Source organism: Peromyscus eremicus, chromosome X, assembly GCF_949786415.1.
Source record: "Peromyscus eremicus chromosome X, PerEre_H2_v1, whole genome shotgun sequence".
NCBI lineage: Eukaryota > Metazoa > Chordata > Mammalia > Rodentia > Cricetidae > Peromyscus > Peromyscus eremicus.
In genome coordinates, this window is record NC_081439.1 from 60,329,937 (window position 1) to 60,352,949 (window position 23,013).

General features: G+C 40.6%; 2 protein-coding genes across 2 annotated transcripts in view; both read left to right on the forward strand.

Moving 5' to 3' along the window:
* The first annotated feature begins 3,973 nt into the window (after nt 1-3,973).
* Nucleotides 3,974-10,121, forward strand: LOC131899374 (cytochrome c oxidase subunit 7B, mitochondrial). The gene is made up of 3 exons (XM_059250810.1): nt 3,974-4,133; nt 7,555-7,679; nt 9,914-10,121. Exons 1-3 carry the CDS (start codon nt 4,094-4,096, stop codon nt 9,989-9,991), a joined length of 243 nt encoding a protein of 80 aa, XP_059106793.1. The 5' UTR covers nt 3,974-4,093; the 3' UTR covers nt 9,992-10,121.
* A 4,063-nt stretch (nt 10,122-14,184) lies between these two features.
* The window catches only part of Atp7a (ATPase copper transporting alpha), a 115,540-nt gene continuing 106,711 nt past the window's right edge, over nt 14,185-23,013 (forward strand). Inside the window, exon 1 of the mRNA XM_059250328.1 lies at nt 14,185-14,331. The gene's annotated coding sequence lies outside the window, so the exon portion shown is untranslated. The remainder of the gene's footprint in view (nt 14,332-23,013) is intronic.

Here is a 23,013-nt window from a genome sequence, read left to right on the forward strand (position 1 = left end):
GCTGAGGAAGATTCCATTTTTTGGTCCAGTTCTGTTTACTGTATTATAGAGCATTATAAAACTGAAGTGATTCACTAGACAATAATAATGCCCTCAAGAAGAAAAATCACAAATGATAGTAAAATAAAACCAATCTATTTATAAGTTGGATTTATTTATTTTGCAGTGCAGGAGATTGAGTACAGGACCCCACTCAAGCTGGGCGAGCATTTAACCACAGGGCTGTATCCCAAGCCCAAGTTGCATTTATTTTGAGTGTGCGGAACATATTATGTGATTACTCTTTCAGGTCCTATTGGAAAGCAAAATCCCCACAGAATTATTCCACTATTTGGAGCATTAAGGAGATATGCATTGAGAGGAAAGTAACTGGTCTCAACGTAAAGAGACAGGAAAGAAGATGACCATGGTGACCTGTAATCCACGCACTCAAGAGATAGAGGCAGGAGGAGCAGGGGTTCAGTATTAGCCTGAGCTACATAGGGAGTTCCACCCTGAGCTACAAGAGACCCTGTCTCAAGAAAACAGAGAGAAGAAACAGAGACAGAGAATGCAATAACCACATGTGATAGCCCATGCAAGGAATCCCAGCACTTGGCAGGCTGAAGGCAGGAGAATCACAAGTTTGAGGCCCACTTGGGTTACATAGTGAGTTCCAGTCTCAAAGAAGAGAAAAACATGTGAAAATAGGATATGAAAATATTAAGCTGGGCCTCGTAGGGCAGCTTAATTCCAGCTACTTGGGAAGCTGAAGCAGGAGGATTGTAAGTTCAATGTCTGCCTGAACTACAGAGTGAGTTAACAGCAACGTGGGCAACTTAGAGCTTATCTCAAAATTTTAAAATGGTTAAATTAAAAGTGTGGCAGCTCACATCTATAATCCCAGCTCTTGGGAAGCTGAAGCAGGCCTTGAGACCAGCCTTGGCTACATAGTAAATTCCAAGTCAGTATGGGCTACAGGATGAGATCTTGTCTCAAACAACGAAACAAACACATACATAAACAAACATACCAAAATAAGCATGGGTGTTTGAGTGTCTTTGTTGTATGCTGACTTAGATTGCTTCAGGTATATGACCATTTGGACAGCATATGGTACAGAATCACCAATGGCTATAATAATAAAACACAGTGGATGGAAGCTTGATTCAGAACAGGAGAGTCACAATGCATTCTTTATGTTACTCTTTTTTTTTTTTTTGCACACAACCCTCCTTTCCTCACAAGATACTTTTTAATTACAAAGAGAGTGTAGTGATTTTAAAGTGTAGAAATCTGGAGCACAGTGCTTTGATTAAATGATTAAAGTTCATACTATCAATAATGGGACATGCTAAAGCTGCGTACTTTCTTTTTTAAACATATTTATTTATTTATTTAATTTATTTTGAGACAGAGTTTCTATGTGTAACAGTCCTGGCTGTCTATGGAACTACCTCTATAGACCAGGCTGGCTTCCAACTCACAGAGATCCGCCTGGCTCTGCCTCCTGAGTGCTGGGATTAAAGGCATGCGCCACTGCCCGCCGGCCCCATAGTATTCTTGCCAGATGTACATAAACTGAATGGAATCACTCAAAAACAAAGAGGCAAGTTGATATATCAATAGACTACATTTTTCAAAAATCAGAGCACAGACACATAGAGTCATTAGCATCATCATTACTAGTTCTAACACTATAATTGCTTCACATTAATCTTGATCCGAGCTTGAGCAAGATCACTTAAGAATTCTGCACCTTACTCTCTTCATTTGTAAAACTGAGACAACAAGCTTATGTCTATGGATAAAAAAATTAATGCCAAGCCAGGCGGTGGTGGCGCACGCCTTTAATCCCAGCACTTGGGAGGCAGAGCCAGGCGGATCTCTGTGAGTTCGAGGCCAGCCTGGGCTATCAAGTGAGTTCCAGGAGAGGCACAAAGCTACAAAGATACCCTGTCTCAAAAAACAAAAAAAATTAATGCCAGAAAAGACAAAGAAAGGCTGAAAACAATAGATTTTTAAAGGCGTCTTAAGACACATGGTAACTAAATTCAATGTTGGGATTTAGACTGAATTCTGGATAAAGATCTTGGAAAAACCTGGTGAAATTGGAATATAAGCTGTATTATTTCAGAGCTTTTCTCAATTTGGTAACTATATTGTGGTCATACAATAGTCATATATATATATCACATATGGGGGTTGGGGATTTAGCTCAGTGGTAGAACGTTTGCCTAGGAAGCACAAGGCCCTGGGTTTGGTCCTCAGCTCCGGGAAAAAAATACATATATATCACATATGTAAATACATGAAAAAGACAAAATACACTATCCTGTCCCTTTAATATTTTATTATGAAGGTACCCAAAATGGAGAAAGATTAAATCAATTATACTGGAAATATTCACCTCAAAGGTTCAGATTCATTCAATATTTTATTTTATCTTATTATTTTATTTTCCTATTTGGTGACAGGATCTCATGCATTGAAGGCTTTGTGGTGGAGGATGGCCTTGGACTTCTGTTCTTCTTGCATTCACCTTCTGAGGAGGAAGTATAGATATGCATCTGGCTAGCAAGTTAGTTATTTTTCCTTTTTTATTTTTATTTTCCTTGTCTTTTTGAGACACGGTCCCCTGGCTGGCTTAGAACTCACTATGTAGCCCAAGCTACCTTTGGTCTTGTAGGTCATCCTCTCTTCTGTCTACCAAGTGTTGATTACAATAAATTGTATACTATCTCTTTTTTTTTTTTTTCGAGACAGGGTTTCTCTGTGTAGCTTTGGCGCCTTTCCTGAAACTCAATCTCTAGCCCAGGCTGGCCTCGAACTCACAGAGATCCGCCTGCCTCTGTCTTCCGAGTGCTGGGATTAAAGGCATGTGCCACCACCGCCAGGCTACTATCTCTGTTTTAAAAGCATTTTAGCTCTCCCTCTCTCTCTCTCCCTCCCGCCCCTCTCCCAATAAAGCTCTAAAAAGGTTAAAAAAAAAAAAGCTTTTTAAAACTTTAATTATGCAGATTCCCTTGAAGTCCAGAAAAAGGTGTTGGATCCACTGGAGTTGAATTTGGAATTATTCTATTGCACCATCCTGAGTGCTGGGATTATAGATTATGCCACTATACCTGGCTTTAAGAATGTCTCTTTAGCCTGCGGTGGTGGCGCATGCCTTTAATCCCAGCACTCGGGAGGCAGAGGCAGGTGAATCTCTTTGAGTTCGAGGCCAGCCTGGGCTACAAAGTGAGTTCCAGGAAAGGTGCAAAGCTACACAGAGAAACCCTGTCTCAAAAAACCAAAAAAAAAAAAAAAAAATGTCTCTTTATATGACCCTGGCTGTATGGAACTCACTATGTAGACCAGGGTGGCCTCAAGCTCGCAGAGGTCTGCCTGCTTCTGCTTCCAGAGTGCTGGGATTAAAGGCATACACCACAATATCCAGCCTTTAAAATTCGTTTTTTTCTAAATTTGGAGTTATTTCAAGATTAAAAATTAAAACGAGCATAATGGTGCACACCTTTAATTCCAGCATTTGGGAGGCAGAGGCAGGAGGATCTCTGTGTGTTGGAGGCCAGCCTGGTCTACATAGAGAGTTCCAGAACAGCCAGGACTACATAGAGAGACCCTTGTCTCGACCACCCCTCCCAAAAAATTACAAAAAATGATTAAAAGTTAAGCCAATTAGTATAGGTAATAGGAAACAGAAAATGAAAAATTTGAAGTGACAATAGTTTGAAGTGAGACACCAGACCTAAACCTCTGGAGTTTTAGCACAATCTTGAAGCTGGTGCCTTATGTAAGGTCAGTGTCTCTCAGCTCTCTTTTGTAGAGTCCTAAACCTTCCTTCAAAGAACTACCTCAGTGTTCCGGTGAATACTAGTCTCTGGCCCTTATGAAGCTTGAAACTACATTTCCCAAAGGCCTTTCTTTTCCCTCGCAGGAAACAGGATCACAATTTCTATAGGTCAACCCTCAAATCTCGCGAGCTCTCCCCAAATACCGTTCGGAATCCCTACTGAAAGCCATTTTGTTTTTCAGGGCTCTTTGCAAGGGTAGCTGGGGCGAATTTGCACTCAGACAGTTCTGTGGTCACCGCATTTCCATCTTCTTCTCCGCGATGTTGCCCTTTGTCAAAAACGCAGTAAGCCGTCTCCAAGGTGAGCAGATAACGTGAGCGAGTCCTTTACAGCTGCCGCGGATCTGTCTGTCCTCGTGCTTTCGTGCCCTTTTCCTCTTCCAGTACTTTTAATTCTAGGTGCACGGTCCTCTGCGTGGTCTCAAGTCACTGGGAAGATAGCAGTGACAGCGGTAGCCGGGACAGTGGCTTTATCATCCCGTCGTTGTGTTCCTAGCCTAGTTCTGCATTCCCATTCTTCAGGAACCTATGATTTCCAGGAAGAACGCTTGGCGGACACCTGGTTCCCCTTAAGTGATGTTCTAATTTTTATCTTTGGGATTGTAGTTATTTGTTAAACCAAATAGAGGAACTGATCTTCTACTGTAACGGTGGTAGGACACTAAATCTACCTCACCTGAATTCATAGCAAGGGGAAACCCTAAGTGGTAGCCTGGCAGCTTTAGCCATCTGTAGGTTCTTAACGGACTAGTAACTATTGTGAAAACAATCGTGGTCATTTTTTCCTGTCTGAAAGTTAGGCAAGTACGTGGAAAATTGAGACTGGCATTGTATATGGAGAATACATTGGATTGGAGAGAAAAAAATATTTTCATAATTGCTTTTCTTTGAAGGTGACCTTCAGTAATGTGAATAGAGGTGACTTTACACAACTACCTTTAGCTTGCTTCTCTAATCGTTTTTATTTTTATTTTACAGCAATATTAGGAGTATCACAAATTATGTTCTAAACACTGAAGTACTTTAGAAATAATTGAAAAAAAAAATAGAAACCCAACTGATATGATGCCACAAATGTGTTTATTATTTCTTTCACTTTGGGCAAATCATTTAACTTTATGAGCTTGTTTTCTTGTTTTTGAAAAACAGAGATTAGTAAATAATACATATTTCATAAGATCTTTAACCAGTCTCTGGTCAGTAAACACTGCCCCCCCCACCTATTTTTTTTTTTTTTTTATAGAGCAGAGATTTAAGGAAATCCATTTGGTAAATCATTGTTGAAACAACAGTTTGGTAATCTCAATTTATTTGATCTTTCAGTGACTTAGGGGATTTTTATACTGCAGGAAAAGGTTATCTTTAAGTGTTCTAGGGGCAGAATGCATTATGAAATATTTATGAATTTGCTTATTCTGGATGTGGCTGTTATCTGATGGTCCAACTTAATATGTAGCCATGGATGATCCTCAATTTGTCCCACTTCCCTTGCCCCACTTCCCAAGTGCTGGGATTACAAGGTACTAAGTCTGTGTGTGTGTGTGTGTGTGTGTGTGTGTGTGTGTATATATGTATGTGTGTTTCTGCAGCATTAGGATCAAGTCTAGGGAATGCTCGGCAAGCACTACACCAACTGAACTCCCATTTCTCTGGGTGTGGCTGGCTAAAGGTGAAAATGAAAGCTAAGTAAAACAGCTAAAGAACTACATGATGGTTAAGTAGTTATCATGATTATACCACGTAGAGACCATTATTTTTGTCTTATTTTTGGGAAGTGATGGGGTTTGAACCCAAAGCTCTGCCACTGAGCACTCACCCCAGCCTGAAACTATTACGTTTTTAAGTGTGAGTGAGTAGACAGCATTTTTATTTTGTTTTTATTATTGAAATGGTCTCACTCTAGTCCAGGCTGGCATTAAAATTGAGTGCAGTTTTTCTCCCTTAGCCTTCCAAGGGCTGAGAGTACAGGTGTAAACCGACGAGTCTCAAATCAACATTGCCCTCTTTCCACTGTATCTGTAAGTACCTTTAAAGACCCTTAAAACAATAAGGACATGACACCTAGGTTGGAGAGGAGAGACAAAAACAAAACTAATAGCTTTTCTTGGTATTTACCACTTCTTTCTAGTTTTATTCATTATTAACCTGCCTATATACCTTGTTCTTCATCAAAACTTGATTGGCTTTCTGGTACAGTAGATCTGCCTATCTCTGTCAATTTTAATTCTACTTTTCTACATCTATATAAACAAATGCTCCCTGCCATTCAAAGTACTTAGTTCTACTTTCTTGTACTGCAGTGATTTTTGTCTTTAGATATAATATTCACTTCTAGGCTAGAAATTACCTAATGATAAAATCTCTATCTTACACATTTATATATATATATTCCATTTTAAAAATTATTTTTATTTTATGTGTATTAGTGTTTTGCCTGCATGTATGTCTGTGTGAGGGTGTCAGATCCCCTGGAACTGGAGTTACAGACAGGTGTGAGCCGCCGTGTGGGTGTCGGGAATTGAACCCAGGTCCTCTAGAAGAGCAGCCTACTCTTACCCACCGAGCCATCTCTCTAGCCCCCTATACTCTTATTTTTTTGAGACAGGGTCTCATGCATTCTAGGCTGACTCCTGAACTCACCTCCATCTTCCAAGTGCTGGGATTACAAATATGCTTGTCTGTATATATATACTCTTATTATATAATCGAGCCTTATTCATTTCTAATTGTTTTAAAATTTAGCTTACCATAGTTTAGAGATATTTTGTTGTAATTTTATGGTGATAAACATTTGATATGTATTAATGTGATAATTTTGAATTTATTTTCCCTTGTATACTTTATATTATTGAGCAATGTTGAGTAAATTTTAGTGAAAATTGAAGTCAGAGATATTCAAATTAATGAGTTGTATCCAATAAACCATTACTGACATACATTTCCAATTTTTCTTTTCCTCCAACCATTTTTTGAGACAAGGTATCACTGTATAGCTCTAGCTGGCTTGGAACTTACTATATAGATCAGGCTGTACTTGAACTCACAGAGAGCTGCCTGCCTCTGCCTTGGAGAGCTTAGATTAAAAGGTGTGTGCTATCATTCCTGTCCTCCCAACTTTTTATTCTGAAAACTTTTGGGAATCCAGAAAATTGAGACTAGCATGAAGAACATTCACAATGTGTTAACATTGAGTTGTATTTATTTAATCCTGCTTCGGTCTGCACGTCAGTTTATCATGTGTATATTTTTGAGATAGAGCATTTCTCTAGCTCAGTCTAGCCTGGAATTCACTGTGTAGCTCAATTTGGTTTTGAACTGGCAATTCTCCTGTCAGTTTCCCAAGTGCTGAGATTACAGATGTGACCCCAGGGCCTGGCATTTCATTTTCAGAACATTTGAGAAGGTGCTTACTTATTCTTTTCTTTTTTTTTTCTTTCTTTCTTTTTTTTGAGACAGAGTTTCCCTATCTAGCCCTGGCTGTCCTGGAACTCTCTCTGTAGACCAGGCTGGCCTCAAACTCACAGAGCTCCACCTACCTTTGCCTCCCAAGCATTGGGATCAAAGGTATGCACCACCACCTCCAGGCCACTTGTTCCTATGTGTAATGTGGTTAACATTTAGTTGAATTGCATAGTATGTAGCGTTCACTACCTTTCCTGCTTGGTAGTTGGGTTCTCTCTGTTTTAATAATTGACAGATATATTTCTGTGTTCTTTTTTAAGTTCGAAGCATTCAGCAAGTGGTGGCAAGGCAGAACCACCAGAAACGGACACCTGATTTCCATGACAAATATGGAAATGCTATATTAGCCGGTGGATTCCTCTTCTGTGTTTCTACATGGACATATGTAAGTACTACTAGTTGATTATTTCTTCTTTTTCTTTTCTTTTCAAACTCCTTGAAGCACTTTATTTTGTGGCATGGCACTGGGGTTTAAACTCCAGGCCTTTCATATGCTAGGTAAGTGCTTTCCTTTTGAGCTGCAGCGCAGTTTCCTGGGAGCTCATTTAAAAATACAGGAATCTCCCCAGCATGGAGGTGCATACCTGTAATTCTAGCACCTCTGAGGCAGAGTCTGGATGGTCACTAAAGTTCCTGAAAGTTCAAGACCAGTGTGGTCTACATAGTGTGAGAGCCAGAGTTACACTTTAATTACTATGCCTAAGAGAGCCGATCCATGAAACAAAAATGTCCCTGATCAGCAAGCCTCTTGCCTAAGGACAGATAGTTCCTGGAATGATTATTTCTTCTTTTGCAGTGCTAGGGATTGAACTCAGTGTCTTGTGCATGGTAGGCAAGTGCTCTGTCATTGAGCTATACTTTCAGTGGTTTTTCCTTGAGATTTGTTTTATTCTTAACTAGTCTATGTATTGGGAATATTAAATTTCTAGTGAAGGAGGGATTTGAAAGACTGTCCACCCAATGTGGGTTATGTCTTCATTTGCATTCAGCATTCACCCATGTTCTATTTTTTTTTAAGATTTGTTTTTATTATGTATACAATATTCTGTCTGCATGTATGCCTGCAGGCCAGAAGAGGGCACCAGATCTCATTACAGATGGTCATGAGCCACCATGTGGTTGCTGGGAATTGAACTCAAGTCCTCTGGAAGAGCAGCCAGTGCTCTTAACCTCTGAGCCATCTCTCCAGCCCCCATCTTCTATTTTTAATGTTTCCAGTAACAAATTGCTTGTTGGATCACAAGACAGCCCTTTTCTATATTGTGTAGCTATTAGAAGGATCTTATTTGTGGAGCCCAAGCATGGTGGTATATGCCTGTAATCCCAGCCCTTGAGAGGTTTAGACAAGAGGATTGCAATTGTGAGGTTAGACTGATCAGATATTCTGACCCATCATATTTCCATATGACAGCCCTTAGCTAGGCGAAGATTTCTGTCATAGGTTGTAAAGCACATACTTGACATTGACTGGGCCCTGGGTTCAATCCACAGCACTAAAAAACCAAACCAAACCAAAACCCAGAAACCATTAGCATAGTGTCTTTAATTTGTTAAGATTAAAACATGTATATTTTCTGGATTCTCATATTTTGAGTCACCTTCCCGGATATACTTCAGTGATCAGATTTCCTTCTAAGATTCTGTAATCCGAACTGGTGCACAAGCCAGTGTGCTTGTAGTTCCCTGCAATCCCAGCACTTGGGAGAATAAGCAGCTAGAGCTAGAGCAAGTTTGAGGCCAGCTTGGGCTATATAGTTGACTTTGTCTCCCAAAAAAAACAAAACAACAACAAAAACCCCACCCAAACCCTGAGTATAATTTTCTTGATAGATGAAATGTAACTTGTTTTCCATATTTCAGGGCTCTGCATCTGTTGCTTAACAACGTATTTTCTGGTTAAAAGTGGTTATTTTGAAATCTTGAGCAATGTGTTTTGGGTGTAAGCGATACGAATTGCTGAGTGAAGTACACATCTAGAATCCCAGCACTAGAGGTGCAGGGGGATCGAGAGTTTGGGGTCATCTTCAGCTACATAGCAAGTCTGAGGCCACCCTGAACTACATGGAACCCTAGCTCAGTAAAACAAAAGGGACAGTCCAATCCTTGCCTGAAGTTAAAGATACTATTAATTTTGGTGCTGGGGATTAAACCCAGGGTCTTGTGTATCTAAGCACCTTTAATGATCTATACCTCAGCCTTGAAGTCAGATATTAAAATGAAATGAGTTTTCTTAGGTAGTTGTGCTTGACAGGCAAAATTTTGGAGGGGAAGAAAATGTAAAATATAATTTTGAATTAAGAACAATTTAAAATTCATTTCTTCATTCTTCTAGCCACATTCCAAGTATTTAACAGCCAGATAGGTCCAGTGACTCCTGTATTGGACAGTGCAGATTTAGAACATTTCCTTCAAGTCTGAACGTTGAGTTAAGCAAACTGCTTTGTAGAGTTAGGACAGCAATTGGTTTTGACCTCTATGAAAAGCACTGTATCCCTGGTAGCATTCTGTTTGCTGTTAACCTAAGAAGCAGAATTCCTTGTAATTTTAAAGAACTAGTTTCCAAGTTGAGAATGGACTGTGGTTTAAATATGTTAACTGACAGTCTTTTAATTCTTACAGACAGCAACACAAATTGGCATAGAATGGAACCTGTCTCCTGTTGGCAGAGTCACCCCAAAGGAATGGAGGGATCAGTAGTCATGCCAGCTGCTACAATAATCAAGTGATTGTGTCGAAATCAACTTAGAAGTGATTCCAAGTCAAAGAATCATGTGTTCACTAAAATATAGCATATTGAAGAAAAAATAAAGTACTTCTGAAACCTTCATTTTAGGTTGTTTTCGTCCTTTGTAAATGAAGCCAAGGGTGATGACTTTTCATTTATTTAAGCATCGTATTGGAGTCAAAAAGCTGTGCTGTCTCTTAAAAATGGCTTTTTTTCTTTGAAGTGGTATGAGGGCAATCTATGATGTGGAAGACGACTTTATAGTAAGCTGAAATCACATCTCGTGAATAAATAACCACAGAGCTCAGTCAAGAGTTTGGTCCGGATAGGTTATGCCTAGTACCTTCTACCTCATGGTGATATTTGGAGTTGGCATTAACTCCCTTCCTCTCCTGCTTAGAGAATTTATACTGTCACCAAACCCAAGCGAATAATGATCCTGTAAATGGGAGCTAGGTTTGCTAAAGACTAGCTCCTCAGCCCCTATAACACATTTGCCTTAATTAGATGGTGGATTTTTAGCTTAATCCTTAGGTAGGATCTGTCACATGCTTCCTAGTTATTTTTGCCATAACAATAAGAGTATCTGTTAATCATGGATTTTAAATTTAATTTAAAGTGATAACATTTTGATACTTAACTCATTGGCCTCTCCTGTTGGCTTTCTGTAATTCTAGAAATATTATACAACATTTAGGTTTGGGGATTGTCCTGAGTTTAGTATATGGCACTGAACTTGCTGTGTAAGATGTCAACTAAGTGAAATGTTAATTGAATCGGGTGCTCCATTCTTTTGGTTAGAGCTATAGTCTACAGTTACATTTATAATGTTCTAGTAAGCAGAACATGAGTTCTTGTCAAGTAGCATTATTTGTATGAGTTAGATTTAGAGAACCCAGATACAAAACTGAGTTATAGAAGTTGCCTTTAAGCGGGCAGTGGTGGCACACACCTTTAATCTCAGCACTGGGAGACAGAGGCAGGTGGATCTCTGTGAGTTCAAGGCCAGCCTGGGCTGCAGAGTGAGTTCCAGGAAAGGCGTGAAGCTACACAGAGAAACCCTGTCTTGAAAAAAAAAAGTTGCCTTTAGCAATCTCTAAATTTATCTGCTCGGAATTTCACATTCTGCTTACTGAAAGATTGTAAGATTTGTACTTGTAAAATTTGTAACTATATTAGTACTATTTGATAAAACTTAAGCTGGATGTGGTGCCATACACCTTCAACCCCAGCATTTAAGAGGTAGGGAGGCAGGAGGATCAGTGCAAGTTCCAGGCTAGTCAGGCCGTACATAGTTGAGACCCTGCCCCCCAAGACCAAAAAACTGGAACATTTTTATGAAATCTGTAGAAATGTTCAAACTGGTATTAAGCCATTCAAATACAAATTAATCTGAATGTGGTTAAACAAACTTTTAAAAGATGTTTTAGGGGGTTGGGGATTTAGCTCTGGTAGAGCGCTTGCCTAGCAAGCCAAGGCCCTGGGTTCGGTCCTCAGCTCCAGGGGGTTGTGGAGGGGGGAAGATGTTTTAACATGTTAGATCCTACACCTTTTAACCTCAGAGCTAGCACTCATTTATGTTGAGGTAATGTTCTCTATGATTTCTTCTCTTTTGTTGAGTAAATGATAGTTGTCAGCTGCATGTAACATTTTACATTTATTTAATTTTTGTGTTTGTGTTTGTGCCCACATTCCCCACAGTGCACATGTGAGGGTCAGAGGACAACTTTTGGGAGTAGGTTCTCATTTAACTGTAGGTCCTGGGGAATAAACTCAGGTCGCCAGATTTGGCAGCAAGTGCGCCACCTACTGGCCCACCTTGCCCTCCTTTGGTGGATGATTTTAACACTACCATAACCACTAGTAGAAATGAAGCAGTAGTTAATTCTTGCCCCCACAATATTCTAACCTGCATGCTTTCCTGTTACACTCAGCCAGGTAGGTTCAACCCTTTCATGAAAATGTCGTCAGTTGTACCTCTTAACACCTTCCTTGGAATTTTATTATTACCTAGAGTTGGGAGGTCACTAAATTAACTTCTCTGTTATGTATTTCTCTTTTTTTGGTTTTTTGAGACAGGGTTTCTCTGTGTAGCTTTGGAACCTGTCCTGGAACTCACTCTGTAGCCCAGGCTGGTCTCGAACTCACAGATCTGCATGCCTTCTGGGATTAAAGGCGTGCGCCACCAACGCCCTGTTTGTTATGTATTTCTATGGCTGAAGAATTGAGACAATTTACCTCACAAGCATTGCTAATCCTTTAAAATCCTTTGAGGCACTATGAAGTACTTTTAGATTAAGCTGAATATCATAAAGTCCTGTTTTTAACTTTACTCTGAAATGAAATTGTCATGTATTTTTTTGTTATTTAAATTCATTAAGCTTAACAAGTACAAAACACTGGTATTTTGAGAATACAGATGTTGCCTTTTTTAAAGTTCAAAGATGTGCTCTTTATGTGTGCCACTTCATGGAGGTGTCATTGTATGCCGGAGTAGGGTGTTGGATCCCCTGGAGCTGGAGTTACAGGCAGTTGTGGGAAGTACTCTTAACCATAGGGCCATCCCAGCCCCAGATGTTGTCTCCTTACCCTGGTGACTTCATTAAGAATATATTAATGTCACATTTGAAGCAATTTGGAGGTACTTAATTACTGAACTCACAGCAAACCTAAAACCTACTGAAGACGTCCTATGACAATATAGTAATATTGTTCAATATAGTAATCATGAAAAAATATTAATATGCTTGAGCATTCGTGGGCAGTAGAGAGGATGGAGGCAAAGATGACATTTTAGAGTGAGGTGATGGGTGACAAAACCAATATCTAGATTAACTAGAGGGGTAGCTGACTTGCTATCCTGCTTCTCTAAAGCTGGTTTCCTGATTCCTACCATTGAGTGAGTTTTATTTTTAATAGTTCAACGACAGTTGTGTTGGGACAAATGTGTACCATGTGGCCAAAGGTATAAACTGTGAATAGTGATATTTTTGTGAATTTCTTTGAGTTTAACACCAATCATATTGCACTTATAACTCAATTTGTTGATATTATGAAGACCAGAGGACAACTTGGAGTTCTCTCTCTCCACCAAGGATGGAGCTCAGGTCAGTAGGTTTGGTGGTAAGCATTTTTACCTGCAGGGGATTCAACTCAAGGAATTGCCAGCCACTGAGCTATACCTCCAACCCCATTGTATAATTTTTTTTTTCGAGACAAGCTTTTGGAGCCTGTCCCGGAACTCGCTCTGTAGGCCAGGCTGGCCTTGAACTCAGAGATTCACTTCCTCTGCCTCCCAAGTGCTGGGATTAAAGACATGCACTACCACCGTCCGGCCCGTGTGATTTTTTTTTTTAAAGAAAAATCTCTGTGTGTACGTGCGCGCGCGCGCGCGCGCAAGCACGTACCACAGCATATATGTGGGTTAGAGGACAGTTTATAGCCGTAGTCTGTCATCTGTCATTTGGGTAGATTTATTTTTTCTGTGTATATGGGTGTTTTGCCTGCTTGTATGTCTGTGCACCAGATGTAGGCAGGCAGTGCCCTAGAAGGCCAGAAGAGGGCATCAGAGTTGTTACTCGCTCAAACTGGAGTAACAACTGGTTGTGAGCTGCCATTAGTTCTCTGGAAGTCAGTGCTCTTAAGTATTGAGCTATCTACAGCCTGGAGAAAACTTTTTTTTTTTTTTGAGACAGGGTTTTATGTAGCCCAGGCTGGATCCAACTCGCCATCCTCTTGCCTCATTCAAGCGCAGGCAGGAGCCATCACGGTGAACCACGATGTCATTGGAAGTTCATGGTTATGATTTTTCCCGTCTGGAGTTAGTTTAGTAAGTAAACACAGTTTGCCAGGTTTACGATATTTTATGCTGGACAAGGACGAACTATAGAAGGTTTTTGGCGAGCTCTTACTGTTCAAGTACGTTTTCCCCTTTTTGTTGAGTTTGCATTAGGCACCAGGGTTGGAAGCCAAGGGGGACTCTAAGCGCCTAACCCATCTCGGCCGAGGCTGCATGCGGGCAGCAGGGGGCGCACGGAGCTCAGGGAGCGCACTCCCTTTCACGTGACCTGGGCCGTTTTCCCCAGGCGGCCCAGCTTCCGGGCTCCAGCATCACCCGGAAGTGGGGGCCGCGGAGGAGGGCGGGGCAAATGCTGCAGGCTGGGGAGGCTGGGGCTGGGAAAGCCATCGAGGGAGGAGCTGCCGCCGCTGGCGCCCAGACTCTTCAGTGTGTGAGAGCGCGGAGGCTGCGTGCGGCCAGATCGCTACCTCCCTGCGGAGTGCCGGAGCTCGAACCCCAGCCCTGGAAACCCAGGTGAGTCCCACAGCGGCTCCCCATCGGCGACTTCATTGGAGGGGCCGTTTTGTCAGTTGGTTTACTGTCTAGAGTGGTGAGAAGGTCACCACGCTAAGCTGGGGCAGTCTCTAAACTCCTTTACAACTCGCATATTTCACCACACTTAGGCTTTACCCTCCCGACCAGGACAGAGAAGGGAGGTTGGGTCCTGATTTATGTCACTTTGTTGTGCTCTTCTGGAGAGAATATTCTGGTCATCTGTGGCCTGTGTTACTTAATTGTGGACACTAGAAGGTCTGCCCGCAGTGGACTTCTTGTGAACTGGGATCATTGCTTAGTGACATCTCTTTCTACTTTAGAAACTGAGGTTCTGAAGACCACCATCACTGACTAAATGTTTTTCGAAAACGGGCGTTTGGCTTCTTGTCACGTTCTGGGAGCATTAAGCTAAACGGAGACTCGTCACTCCTTCGTTTTGTTTTTTGTACTCCATTTCTAGTAAAGTTAGAGCCATCCCTGTCCCACCCTGAGACGCCTTTCTGAGCCTCTTCCTATGTCCATTTTCCCCTTTTCCTCTTCCTCCCCTTTCTCAGTGCTGGGGGTTGAATTCAGTGCCTACCACATGCTGGGCTGCATCTTACTTTTGACAATTTTTGTTGTAGATGCCGAGGTTATTTTAAACTCAGACAACACTCATGCTTTTACAAGCCAATAATTTTTCTAGGATCTGAACTTCGTTTTAATTATAGTCTCATTATTTAGTAATAAGGCTTTGTATTGAGACAGTGTGTGCAGAACATTGAATTAAGTGATACTGAGGTTGAGGGATGGGGCAATTCCAGATTGAGACAGTTCCTGGACTCAAAACAGTTTGCACTCAATTGAGACGAATTCAGCTAGGAAGACCTTGGGTTCTAGCAGCCCTGCTAATTGGATAAACAACTTAGGTTGTTTATACCATCCCTCTTAATGAAAGGTTATTTTGAACAGAGATTTTAGTGTTTTAATTTCAAACTTTCCTGCATCTATGGTAGTCACATGAAAGTTTTGTTGTCATACTTGAGTGTCCCACAATGAAGTAGGAAAGAAACACACAATCACCTAGTCACTTAAAATCTCAGTAACATATATTACAACCAGGAAGTGTTTATAAGGGTGTATGGAAAGAAGCATTTGAGCTGGGTCTGGAAAAGTAGATAGGTCTTAGCTCTGTAGGAATGGAATAGTCCAGACACAAAAATACTGGTAAGATCACACTGTACACCAATGTGCCTGTTTCTAACAACTACCCTTTCAAGATTTCAAGGGGAAAAAAAGACTAAGGGCTGGGGAGGTAGTTAGCTGGTAGAGTGTTGCCTTTTCATGGACAAGGCCATAAGTTCTATCCCTGGAACCTTGAAAAAAGTTAAAATACACCGGTCGGTGGTGGCGCACGCCTTTAATCCCAGCACTCAGGAGGCAGAGCCAGCCTGGTCTATAGAGCGAGATCCAGGACAAGCACCAAAACTACACAGAGAAGCCCTGTCTCGAAAAACCAAAAAAAAAAAAAAAAGTTAAAATACAAAAAAAGTCATGAAGGATAGTCATATAGAATTAATTGTTAATCCACAAAAAGCTTACATGTAGAAAAAAAGAGAAATGATAAACATAGTGAATGTATGAGCTTAATGGTAATATAACCCCAAATTTAAAAGACACAAAAGTAGGTAGGCATGGTTTGTGTTTTGGGAGCAAGTCTTGCCTTCCCCCATTATGTTTCTTTGTTGAGCCTCAATTAGTTTTTAATTCTGATTATTGTGCCTTCATTTGCAATGACTTAAAAAAAGTATTGGCTGCTGGGTGTGGTGGCAAACACCTTTGATCCCAGCATTCAGGCGGCAGAGGCAGGCTGGATCTCTGAGTTCAAGGCAAGCCTGGTGGTCTACATCGAGTTCCAGAGCAACCAGGGCTACACAGAGAAACCCTATCTCAACCCCTCCCCCCACCAAATTGTTGGCATTGAGTAACTTTTTTTTTTTTTTTCTCGAGACAGGGTTTCTCTGTGTAGTTTTGGTGCCTGTCCTGGATCTCACTCTACAGGCTGGCCTCGAACTCACACAGATCTGCCTGGCTCTGGCTCCCTAGTGCTGGGATTAAAGGTGTACACCACCACCGCTCAGCACAAGTAACATTTTTTAAAGCCAGAAGCTGTTCCAATTTCCCCTCAAGGAATCCTTGCATTTTTCCTCAAATTGATTTCTCTTCTCATCTTGCTAATGTAATAGAAACTCTTCAAACCAGTGTTAGATCTTGATTTGTGGCCCCAAGCCAATGTTAAACACTATTTTTTCCTAAAGGATAGGTGAACATCTTTTTTCATTAATGCAGAAGACTGCTTTCTTTGAAAAAAATGCATGTAAAAGCAGTAAAATTTGTTTTGGGATAAGGGAGAGGAGGCAATGATGGAGAAAGAAGGAGGGAGATAAAGTGGAGAAGAAATGGAGGGCGCTCCAGTATATCAGAGGTAACACATCATAACCTGTACTTCTATGAGGGCTCTAAAAACTACACATTCCTCTTTAAAAAGTCTAAGTTACTGTTAAACTGATTTTTATCTATATAGTATATTCAGATTTGCTTGGCAAATGAAATAATAATTAAAAGTTTTGACATTACAGGGAATGAAAATATATTCATTTTCCAATTAGGGAAGTACATTTTCTGAGCTGATACAGTCCCCTGCATAGATGAAAATAATATTTTGGAGTTTTCTCCTAAAATCCTCTTTACCTATCTTTGTTAAAAGGACAGTCCAGGTTTTCCAAGTATTTTTGTTCTTAAATTTTTTTTGAGACCAGGTCTCTCATTATGTAGCCTTGGCTGTCCTGGAACTCACTGTACAGACTAAGCTGGTCTTGAACAAACAGAGATCCACCTGCCTCTGCCTTTTGAGTGCTGAGATGAAAGGCATGCAACCCCATGCTTAGGAACAAATTATTTGTGTGTGTATGTGTTTGTGTCCCTGTGTCCTTTGAAACCTGGAGAGTGTGTCTGATGCCCTGGATACAAGAGGTTGTGAACTTCCTGCCACTGGTGCTGGGACCCGAACTAGGCTCAGTAAGTGGTGATCCATCTTTCCAGTCCCATTTTTTGTCTTTTGAGATAGGGTTTCTCTATGAAGCCTTACTGGCCTGGAGCTTGCTATCTAGATTAGGCTAGCTTTAAATTTGGCAGTGACCTTCCACTGTACCTCCCTGAGTGTTAGGATTGTATATATCACCGTGCCTTTTGTTTTAAAGAGCATTCTGCTTTAATTAACATCCTGTCAAAAAAGTGTTATTTTTTTTAACATTTTACTTATTCATTTTTTGTACGTGTGCATTTGTATGTGGGTGTCTGTATGTATGCAACAGCTCGTATGTGGAGGTCAGAGGACAACTTGCAGGGCTCAAGTCTTTCATCTACTATGTGGGTGCTAGAGATTGAATTCAGGTTATCAGGCTGGGCGGCAGGCACCCTTAGCAGCAGCCTGTGATTGTTTTGTTCTTTTTGAGACAGTGTCTCATGTCGCCTAGACTGGCCTTGGACGCCTGTTTCTCTTACTTCCATCTTCCAAGCGATGGGATAATAGATGCCAATGTTCTGTTATTAGAGGGGAATATTTCCTAGGACATAAGTAAAAATAAGAATGAGGCAGGTAGCTGATAAACCATGACTAGAATATTTCAGTTCAAACTACCATTCTGACAATTGTAATTCTTTTACTTCTTGATCTCAGTTCTGTAGGTGGACTTAATGTGATGGAACTTAACTTCTGAGTGTGGTGGTATATGCTTAATTCCTAGCACTTGAGATGCTAAGTCAGGAATATTAAGAGTTTGAGGCCAGCCTGGGCCACATAGCAAGACCTCGTCTCAAAGAAACAAAATAAAAGAAAAAAACCTTGCAGATTTAACTTATTAAGGTAATATGGCAAGAAAAGTACCAATATTTATTTAGGATGCGTGTTATTATAGACTTGATTGAGTATTGAATCAAGTCTTCAGGTACATGCTAGCCAAGCACTTTCCTACTGAGTCCTCTCCCTCCTCTTCCTTTTTTTTTAAGTAAGAATTTAAATTTTATTTACTTATGTATGTGTGTATACATGTAGGTAGTGCTAGTTAGTAATTGCACATCCTAGACAAAAGCTCTACCACTGAGTTCTATCTCCAGCTCCACTTTGTTATTTTTGAGACAGTCTCACTATGCAAACTCAGCTAGCCTGAAAGTCACTAAGTAGCCGTGGCTGGCCTTGAACTTGTAATCCCTTTTTCTCAGCCTCCCATGTACTAAGATTAAAGGCCTGAATTACCATGCCTAGCTGGGTTCTGCTTCTTCGGGTTTTCATCTGCTGTGCTGCTCAGGAGAAAGAAAAATTGAAAGGGCTTCTATTAAGACCTGAAAAACCATCAAAAGACCAGAACAGAGAAAAAGAAGTGAAAAGTCAACAGCCTCCTCTAAAGAAAATTCTCCAAACTCTGTAGGAGAAATCTGTAGCCACTTGTGTGATAAATTTTCATAAAAGTGGCTCCTAGGGGTTTGGATGTAGTTCAGTCATAGAGCATGTGCGTAACATGTGAGAAGCCCTGCTTTCAATCCTGGGCACACGGAGGAGTTGACCTTACAGCTAACCAACAGTTACAAAGGGCTCAGTTGTTAAGAGTTCCAAGTGTGTGTGCTCTCCTTTGTGGTGGAATAATGGAAGGTATCTAACATTTGTTTTGAGACAGGATCTCATTAGCTAGTCCGGATGGTCCTGGAGCTTACTGTGTAACCCGAGCTGACCTCAAACTTGAGATCCTCCCTATACTTGCCTCCTGATTGCTGGAATTATGGGCATGCACCACCACTGCTATGCCTGGCATGTCTAATTTTTCAGTTGATAAAATCATTTGCTCTAAAGACAATGGTAATGCTAATTCTTTCTCCTCCCTTTTTGTGATGCTAAATATATAACCTACTTTATGCTAGACAAATACTCTCCCTCTGCATTCCAACTCTAGTAGGATTCTTGTTTATTAATAAATTAGTATTAGTCCAATTCTGTGTTAATTATTGTTAGTGTATTAGTAAACATAATAACAAGTTTAGGGTATAACTTAGTAAATATAGTATAATCTCAAGTGCTAGGATTAAAGGTGTGCATCACCGCAGCCCAGCCTGAGCTATCTATTTAGACATCTCTTTTAAAAAATATTTATTTGCCGGGTGGTAGTGTCCCACACCATTAATCTCAACACTTGGGAGGCAAAAACAGGCAGATTTCTGAGTTTGAGGCTAGCCTGGTCTACTGAGCAAGTTCCAGAACAGCCTAGGCAATACAGAGAAACTGTCTTGAAAAATGAAAATGAATTATTTTATTTTTATTTGTGTATGCAGGTTCCGAGGAGGCCCAGAGAAGGCATAGGCTCCCATGGAGCTGGATTTACGGTGGTTGTTAGCCTCCAGATTTGGGTTCTGGGAACTGAGCTTTGGTCCTGTGTAAGAGCAGTATGAGCTCTCCGAGCCTAAGTTTCCTGGACTTACTATGTAGCCTGCTTCAGCTCCCAAGTGTGGGGATTGCAGGTGTGAATTACCACACCTTAATTTTCTTTGTTTTGAGATAGGTTGTCTTGTAGTCCAGGCTGGCTTGAGTTTAGTATAGCCAAGCCTGACATTGAACTCCTAATCCTCCTGCCTCCACCTCCCCAGTGCTGGGATTACAGGCATGAATCATCACTCCTAGCTTCTTATTTCATTGTTAATTGGGCTATTAAGTTTTAGTTCTGCTGGGCGGTGGTGGCGCATGCCTTTAATCCCAGCACCCTAGCACTCGGGAGGCAGAGCCAGGCGGATCTTTGTGAGTTCAAAGCCAGCCTGGGCTACAGAGTGAGTTCCAGGAAAGGTGCAAAGCTACATAGAGAAACCCTGTCTCGAAAAAACAACAACAAAAAAGTTTTAGTTCCAATTTATAGCCACAATATGCCCCCCCCCCAGAGACAGGGTTTCTCTGTGTATGTCTGGCTGTAGCCACAATATCTTGATAGTGGTTTTTAAATCACAATTATAAATACATTAGGTATCAATCATATATCTTCAAATATTGTCTGTCTAGAGCACTTTTATTTCTAGCTGGGTCTATTAATTTGGGTCACTGAAACCACGTAGTCTTCAGAATTTTTTTCTTTTTTTTTTTTAATAATGAATTTCACTTTGTAGTCCACAGTAGTTTAGAACTCACTGTGGACCCAGAATGGCCTTGAATTCAGTGGTGGCCTCCTCCTTTTGTGCTTTCATTATACTTAGACCACTGAGTGATGATTGCTAAGAGATCTGTTTTCTACATTGTATAATAGTGCAAAAGTCTGCTTGTAATTGTCTTAAGAGTTTGCCCACGGTGATTATTAAAAATAACAACCCACAAATTCCTATATTTTTATTTATTTATTTATTTATTTATTTATTTATTTATTTATTTATTTTCGAGATAGGGTTTCTCTGTAACAGCCCTGGCTGTCCTGGAACTCACTCTGTAGACCAGGCTGGCCTTAAACTCAGAGATCCACCTGCCTCTGCCTCCTGAGTGCTGGGATTAAAGGTGTGTGCCACCACCGCCTGACGCAGATTCCCATATCTTTTTTTTGTTGTTGGTTTTTTGTTTTTCAAGACAGGGTTTCTCAGTGTAGTTTTGGTGCCTGTCCTGGATCTAGGATTAAAGGCATGACCACTACCCAGCTCTTTTTGTGTATTTTTTGAGAGTGTCAGCATGTGGGTTGGGTTGGCCTTGAACTTCGAATTCTGCTACCTTAGCCTCCCCAGTGCTGGGATCATAGGCATGTACCACCATGCACTTGCAGTACTTATTTTTATGCATATACATGATAGGGACCAGAACAGTTCTGTTTTAAAAAGAAATCTCACACTTTGTCTGTTGTTTGTACTTTGGTAGGGATAATTTTTTTAGGTTCTGAGGATGAATTGTGGGCTTTGTACATGCCAGACAAGCTCTATACCACTGGACTAAATCCCCAGCCCAAGACTACCCAATGTCATAGGGGCAGATTCTATTCCCAGACATAGCATGTGGGTAAATTGGGATTTAAAAGCACTCAATCTTGGCTTCAAAGCCTATGCTCTTACGTAACATAAAGGAATTGTAATTTTGTTGTCATTGTTATTTTGAGATAATAGTTTTACTGTGTTGCTTAGGCTTGTCCCAAACCTCAGTTCAAGCAATTTCCCCACTTCAGCCTCCCAAGTACCTGTGATTACAGGTACCCTCCACTATGCCCACTTAAGATTTATTTGTTTGTTTGTTTATTTATTTATTTATTTATATTTATTGACACAGTCTTACTATATAGCCTAGGGTGCTTTACAGGCTAGGAAGTATGATTCGAAAATACACAGGTAAACCAAGAATGCTTGGGCATTCTTATAATACTAGCATTGGGAGGTAGAAGCAAGAGGATCAAGAGTTCAGTCCCAGATTGTAGCAAGTTGGAGGCCATCTTATGGGCTATAAGACTATGTCAAAACCAAACCAAACGAAACCAAACCAAACCAAACCAAAGAACACCCCCCAAAAAGGCATGTGCCAACACCACCAACATATTTTCCTATCTTTATAGTACACCTGGCCATACTTTACTATTTATAATAGTGTGTAGAACTGAAGTGTTCTAAAAGAAAATACAGTAGAACTTAAGCAGGTACAGATCACAACATTCCCAGTTACATTTCTTGGATCCAGTGGATATATTCTCTTGCTATTTTAAGCACCTTAAGTCACTGTTGCATTACAATGTTGTGTTGTTTGAGAGAGGCAATGTAACATAGGGTTAAAAGTGGCTGGGTACTCTGGTCCCAAACTATCTAGGTTGGAATCCTGGGTCCTCTGCTTACTCCTGGCATAGGTAATAGTTTAGGGCATATCCTCACCCTTCTTCACAGTTGTAAAGTGGGGACAATAACAGTACCTACCTCCTAGGATTGGCAATGAGTTGACACTTATAATGCTTAAAGAACAATGTCTGGTGCCAGGTGGTGGCAGCTCACGCCTTTAATCCCAGCACTCTGGAGACAGAGGCATGCGGATCTCTGTGAGTTAGAGGCCAGCCTGGTCTACATAGCGAGTTGCAGGACAGCCAGGACTGTTACACAGAGAAACCCCGTTTCAGAAAAACAAAAAAACAAAAAACAAAAAACAAAAACAAACAAAAAACGAACAGTGCTTGGCAAGTAGTAAACATACAATAAATTTCAGTTATTATTATTATTTTAATATATTATTCACTGTAAAAGTAATTTTAGTAACCTATGTAGTAAAATTATAAATGATAGTTCTGCTCTACTATCAATTTAGTAGACTGTAGGAGCTCTATACTAATCAATACCCACAAGCAATAATTAATTTCTACTTTATGCCACAGAAAAGGGGAAACTGGTATTGGGAGGGCCCAGGAGCCAACAGTACACCTACTATTTGAACATGCATCTTGGAACTCATGCTAACTAGCAGATGAAATCACCGTGATGCAGTCATTCTACTTCCCTACCAAGAAAACCTGTAACAATATGCTTGTGTGTGTAATCAGCAGCCACAAAGTCCGGGGCATCGAGATTATCCAGATGCTTTCCCTAATTGCCAGATGCTCAGTCACAGTTCTGCTTAAGGAGTTTTGAAATAGAAAATGTCAG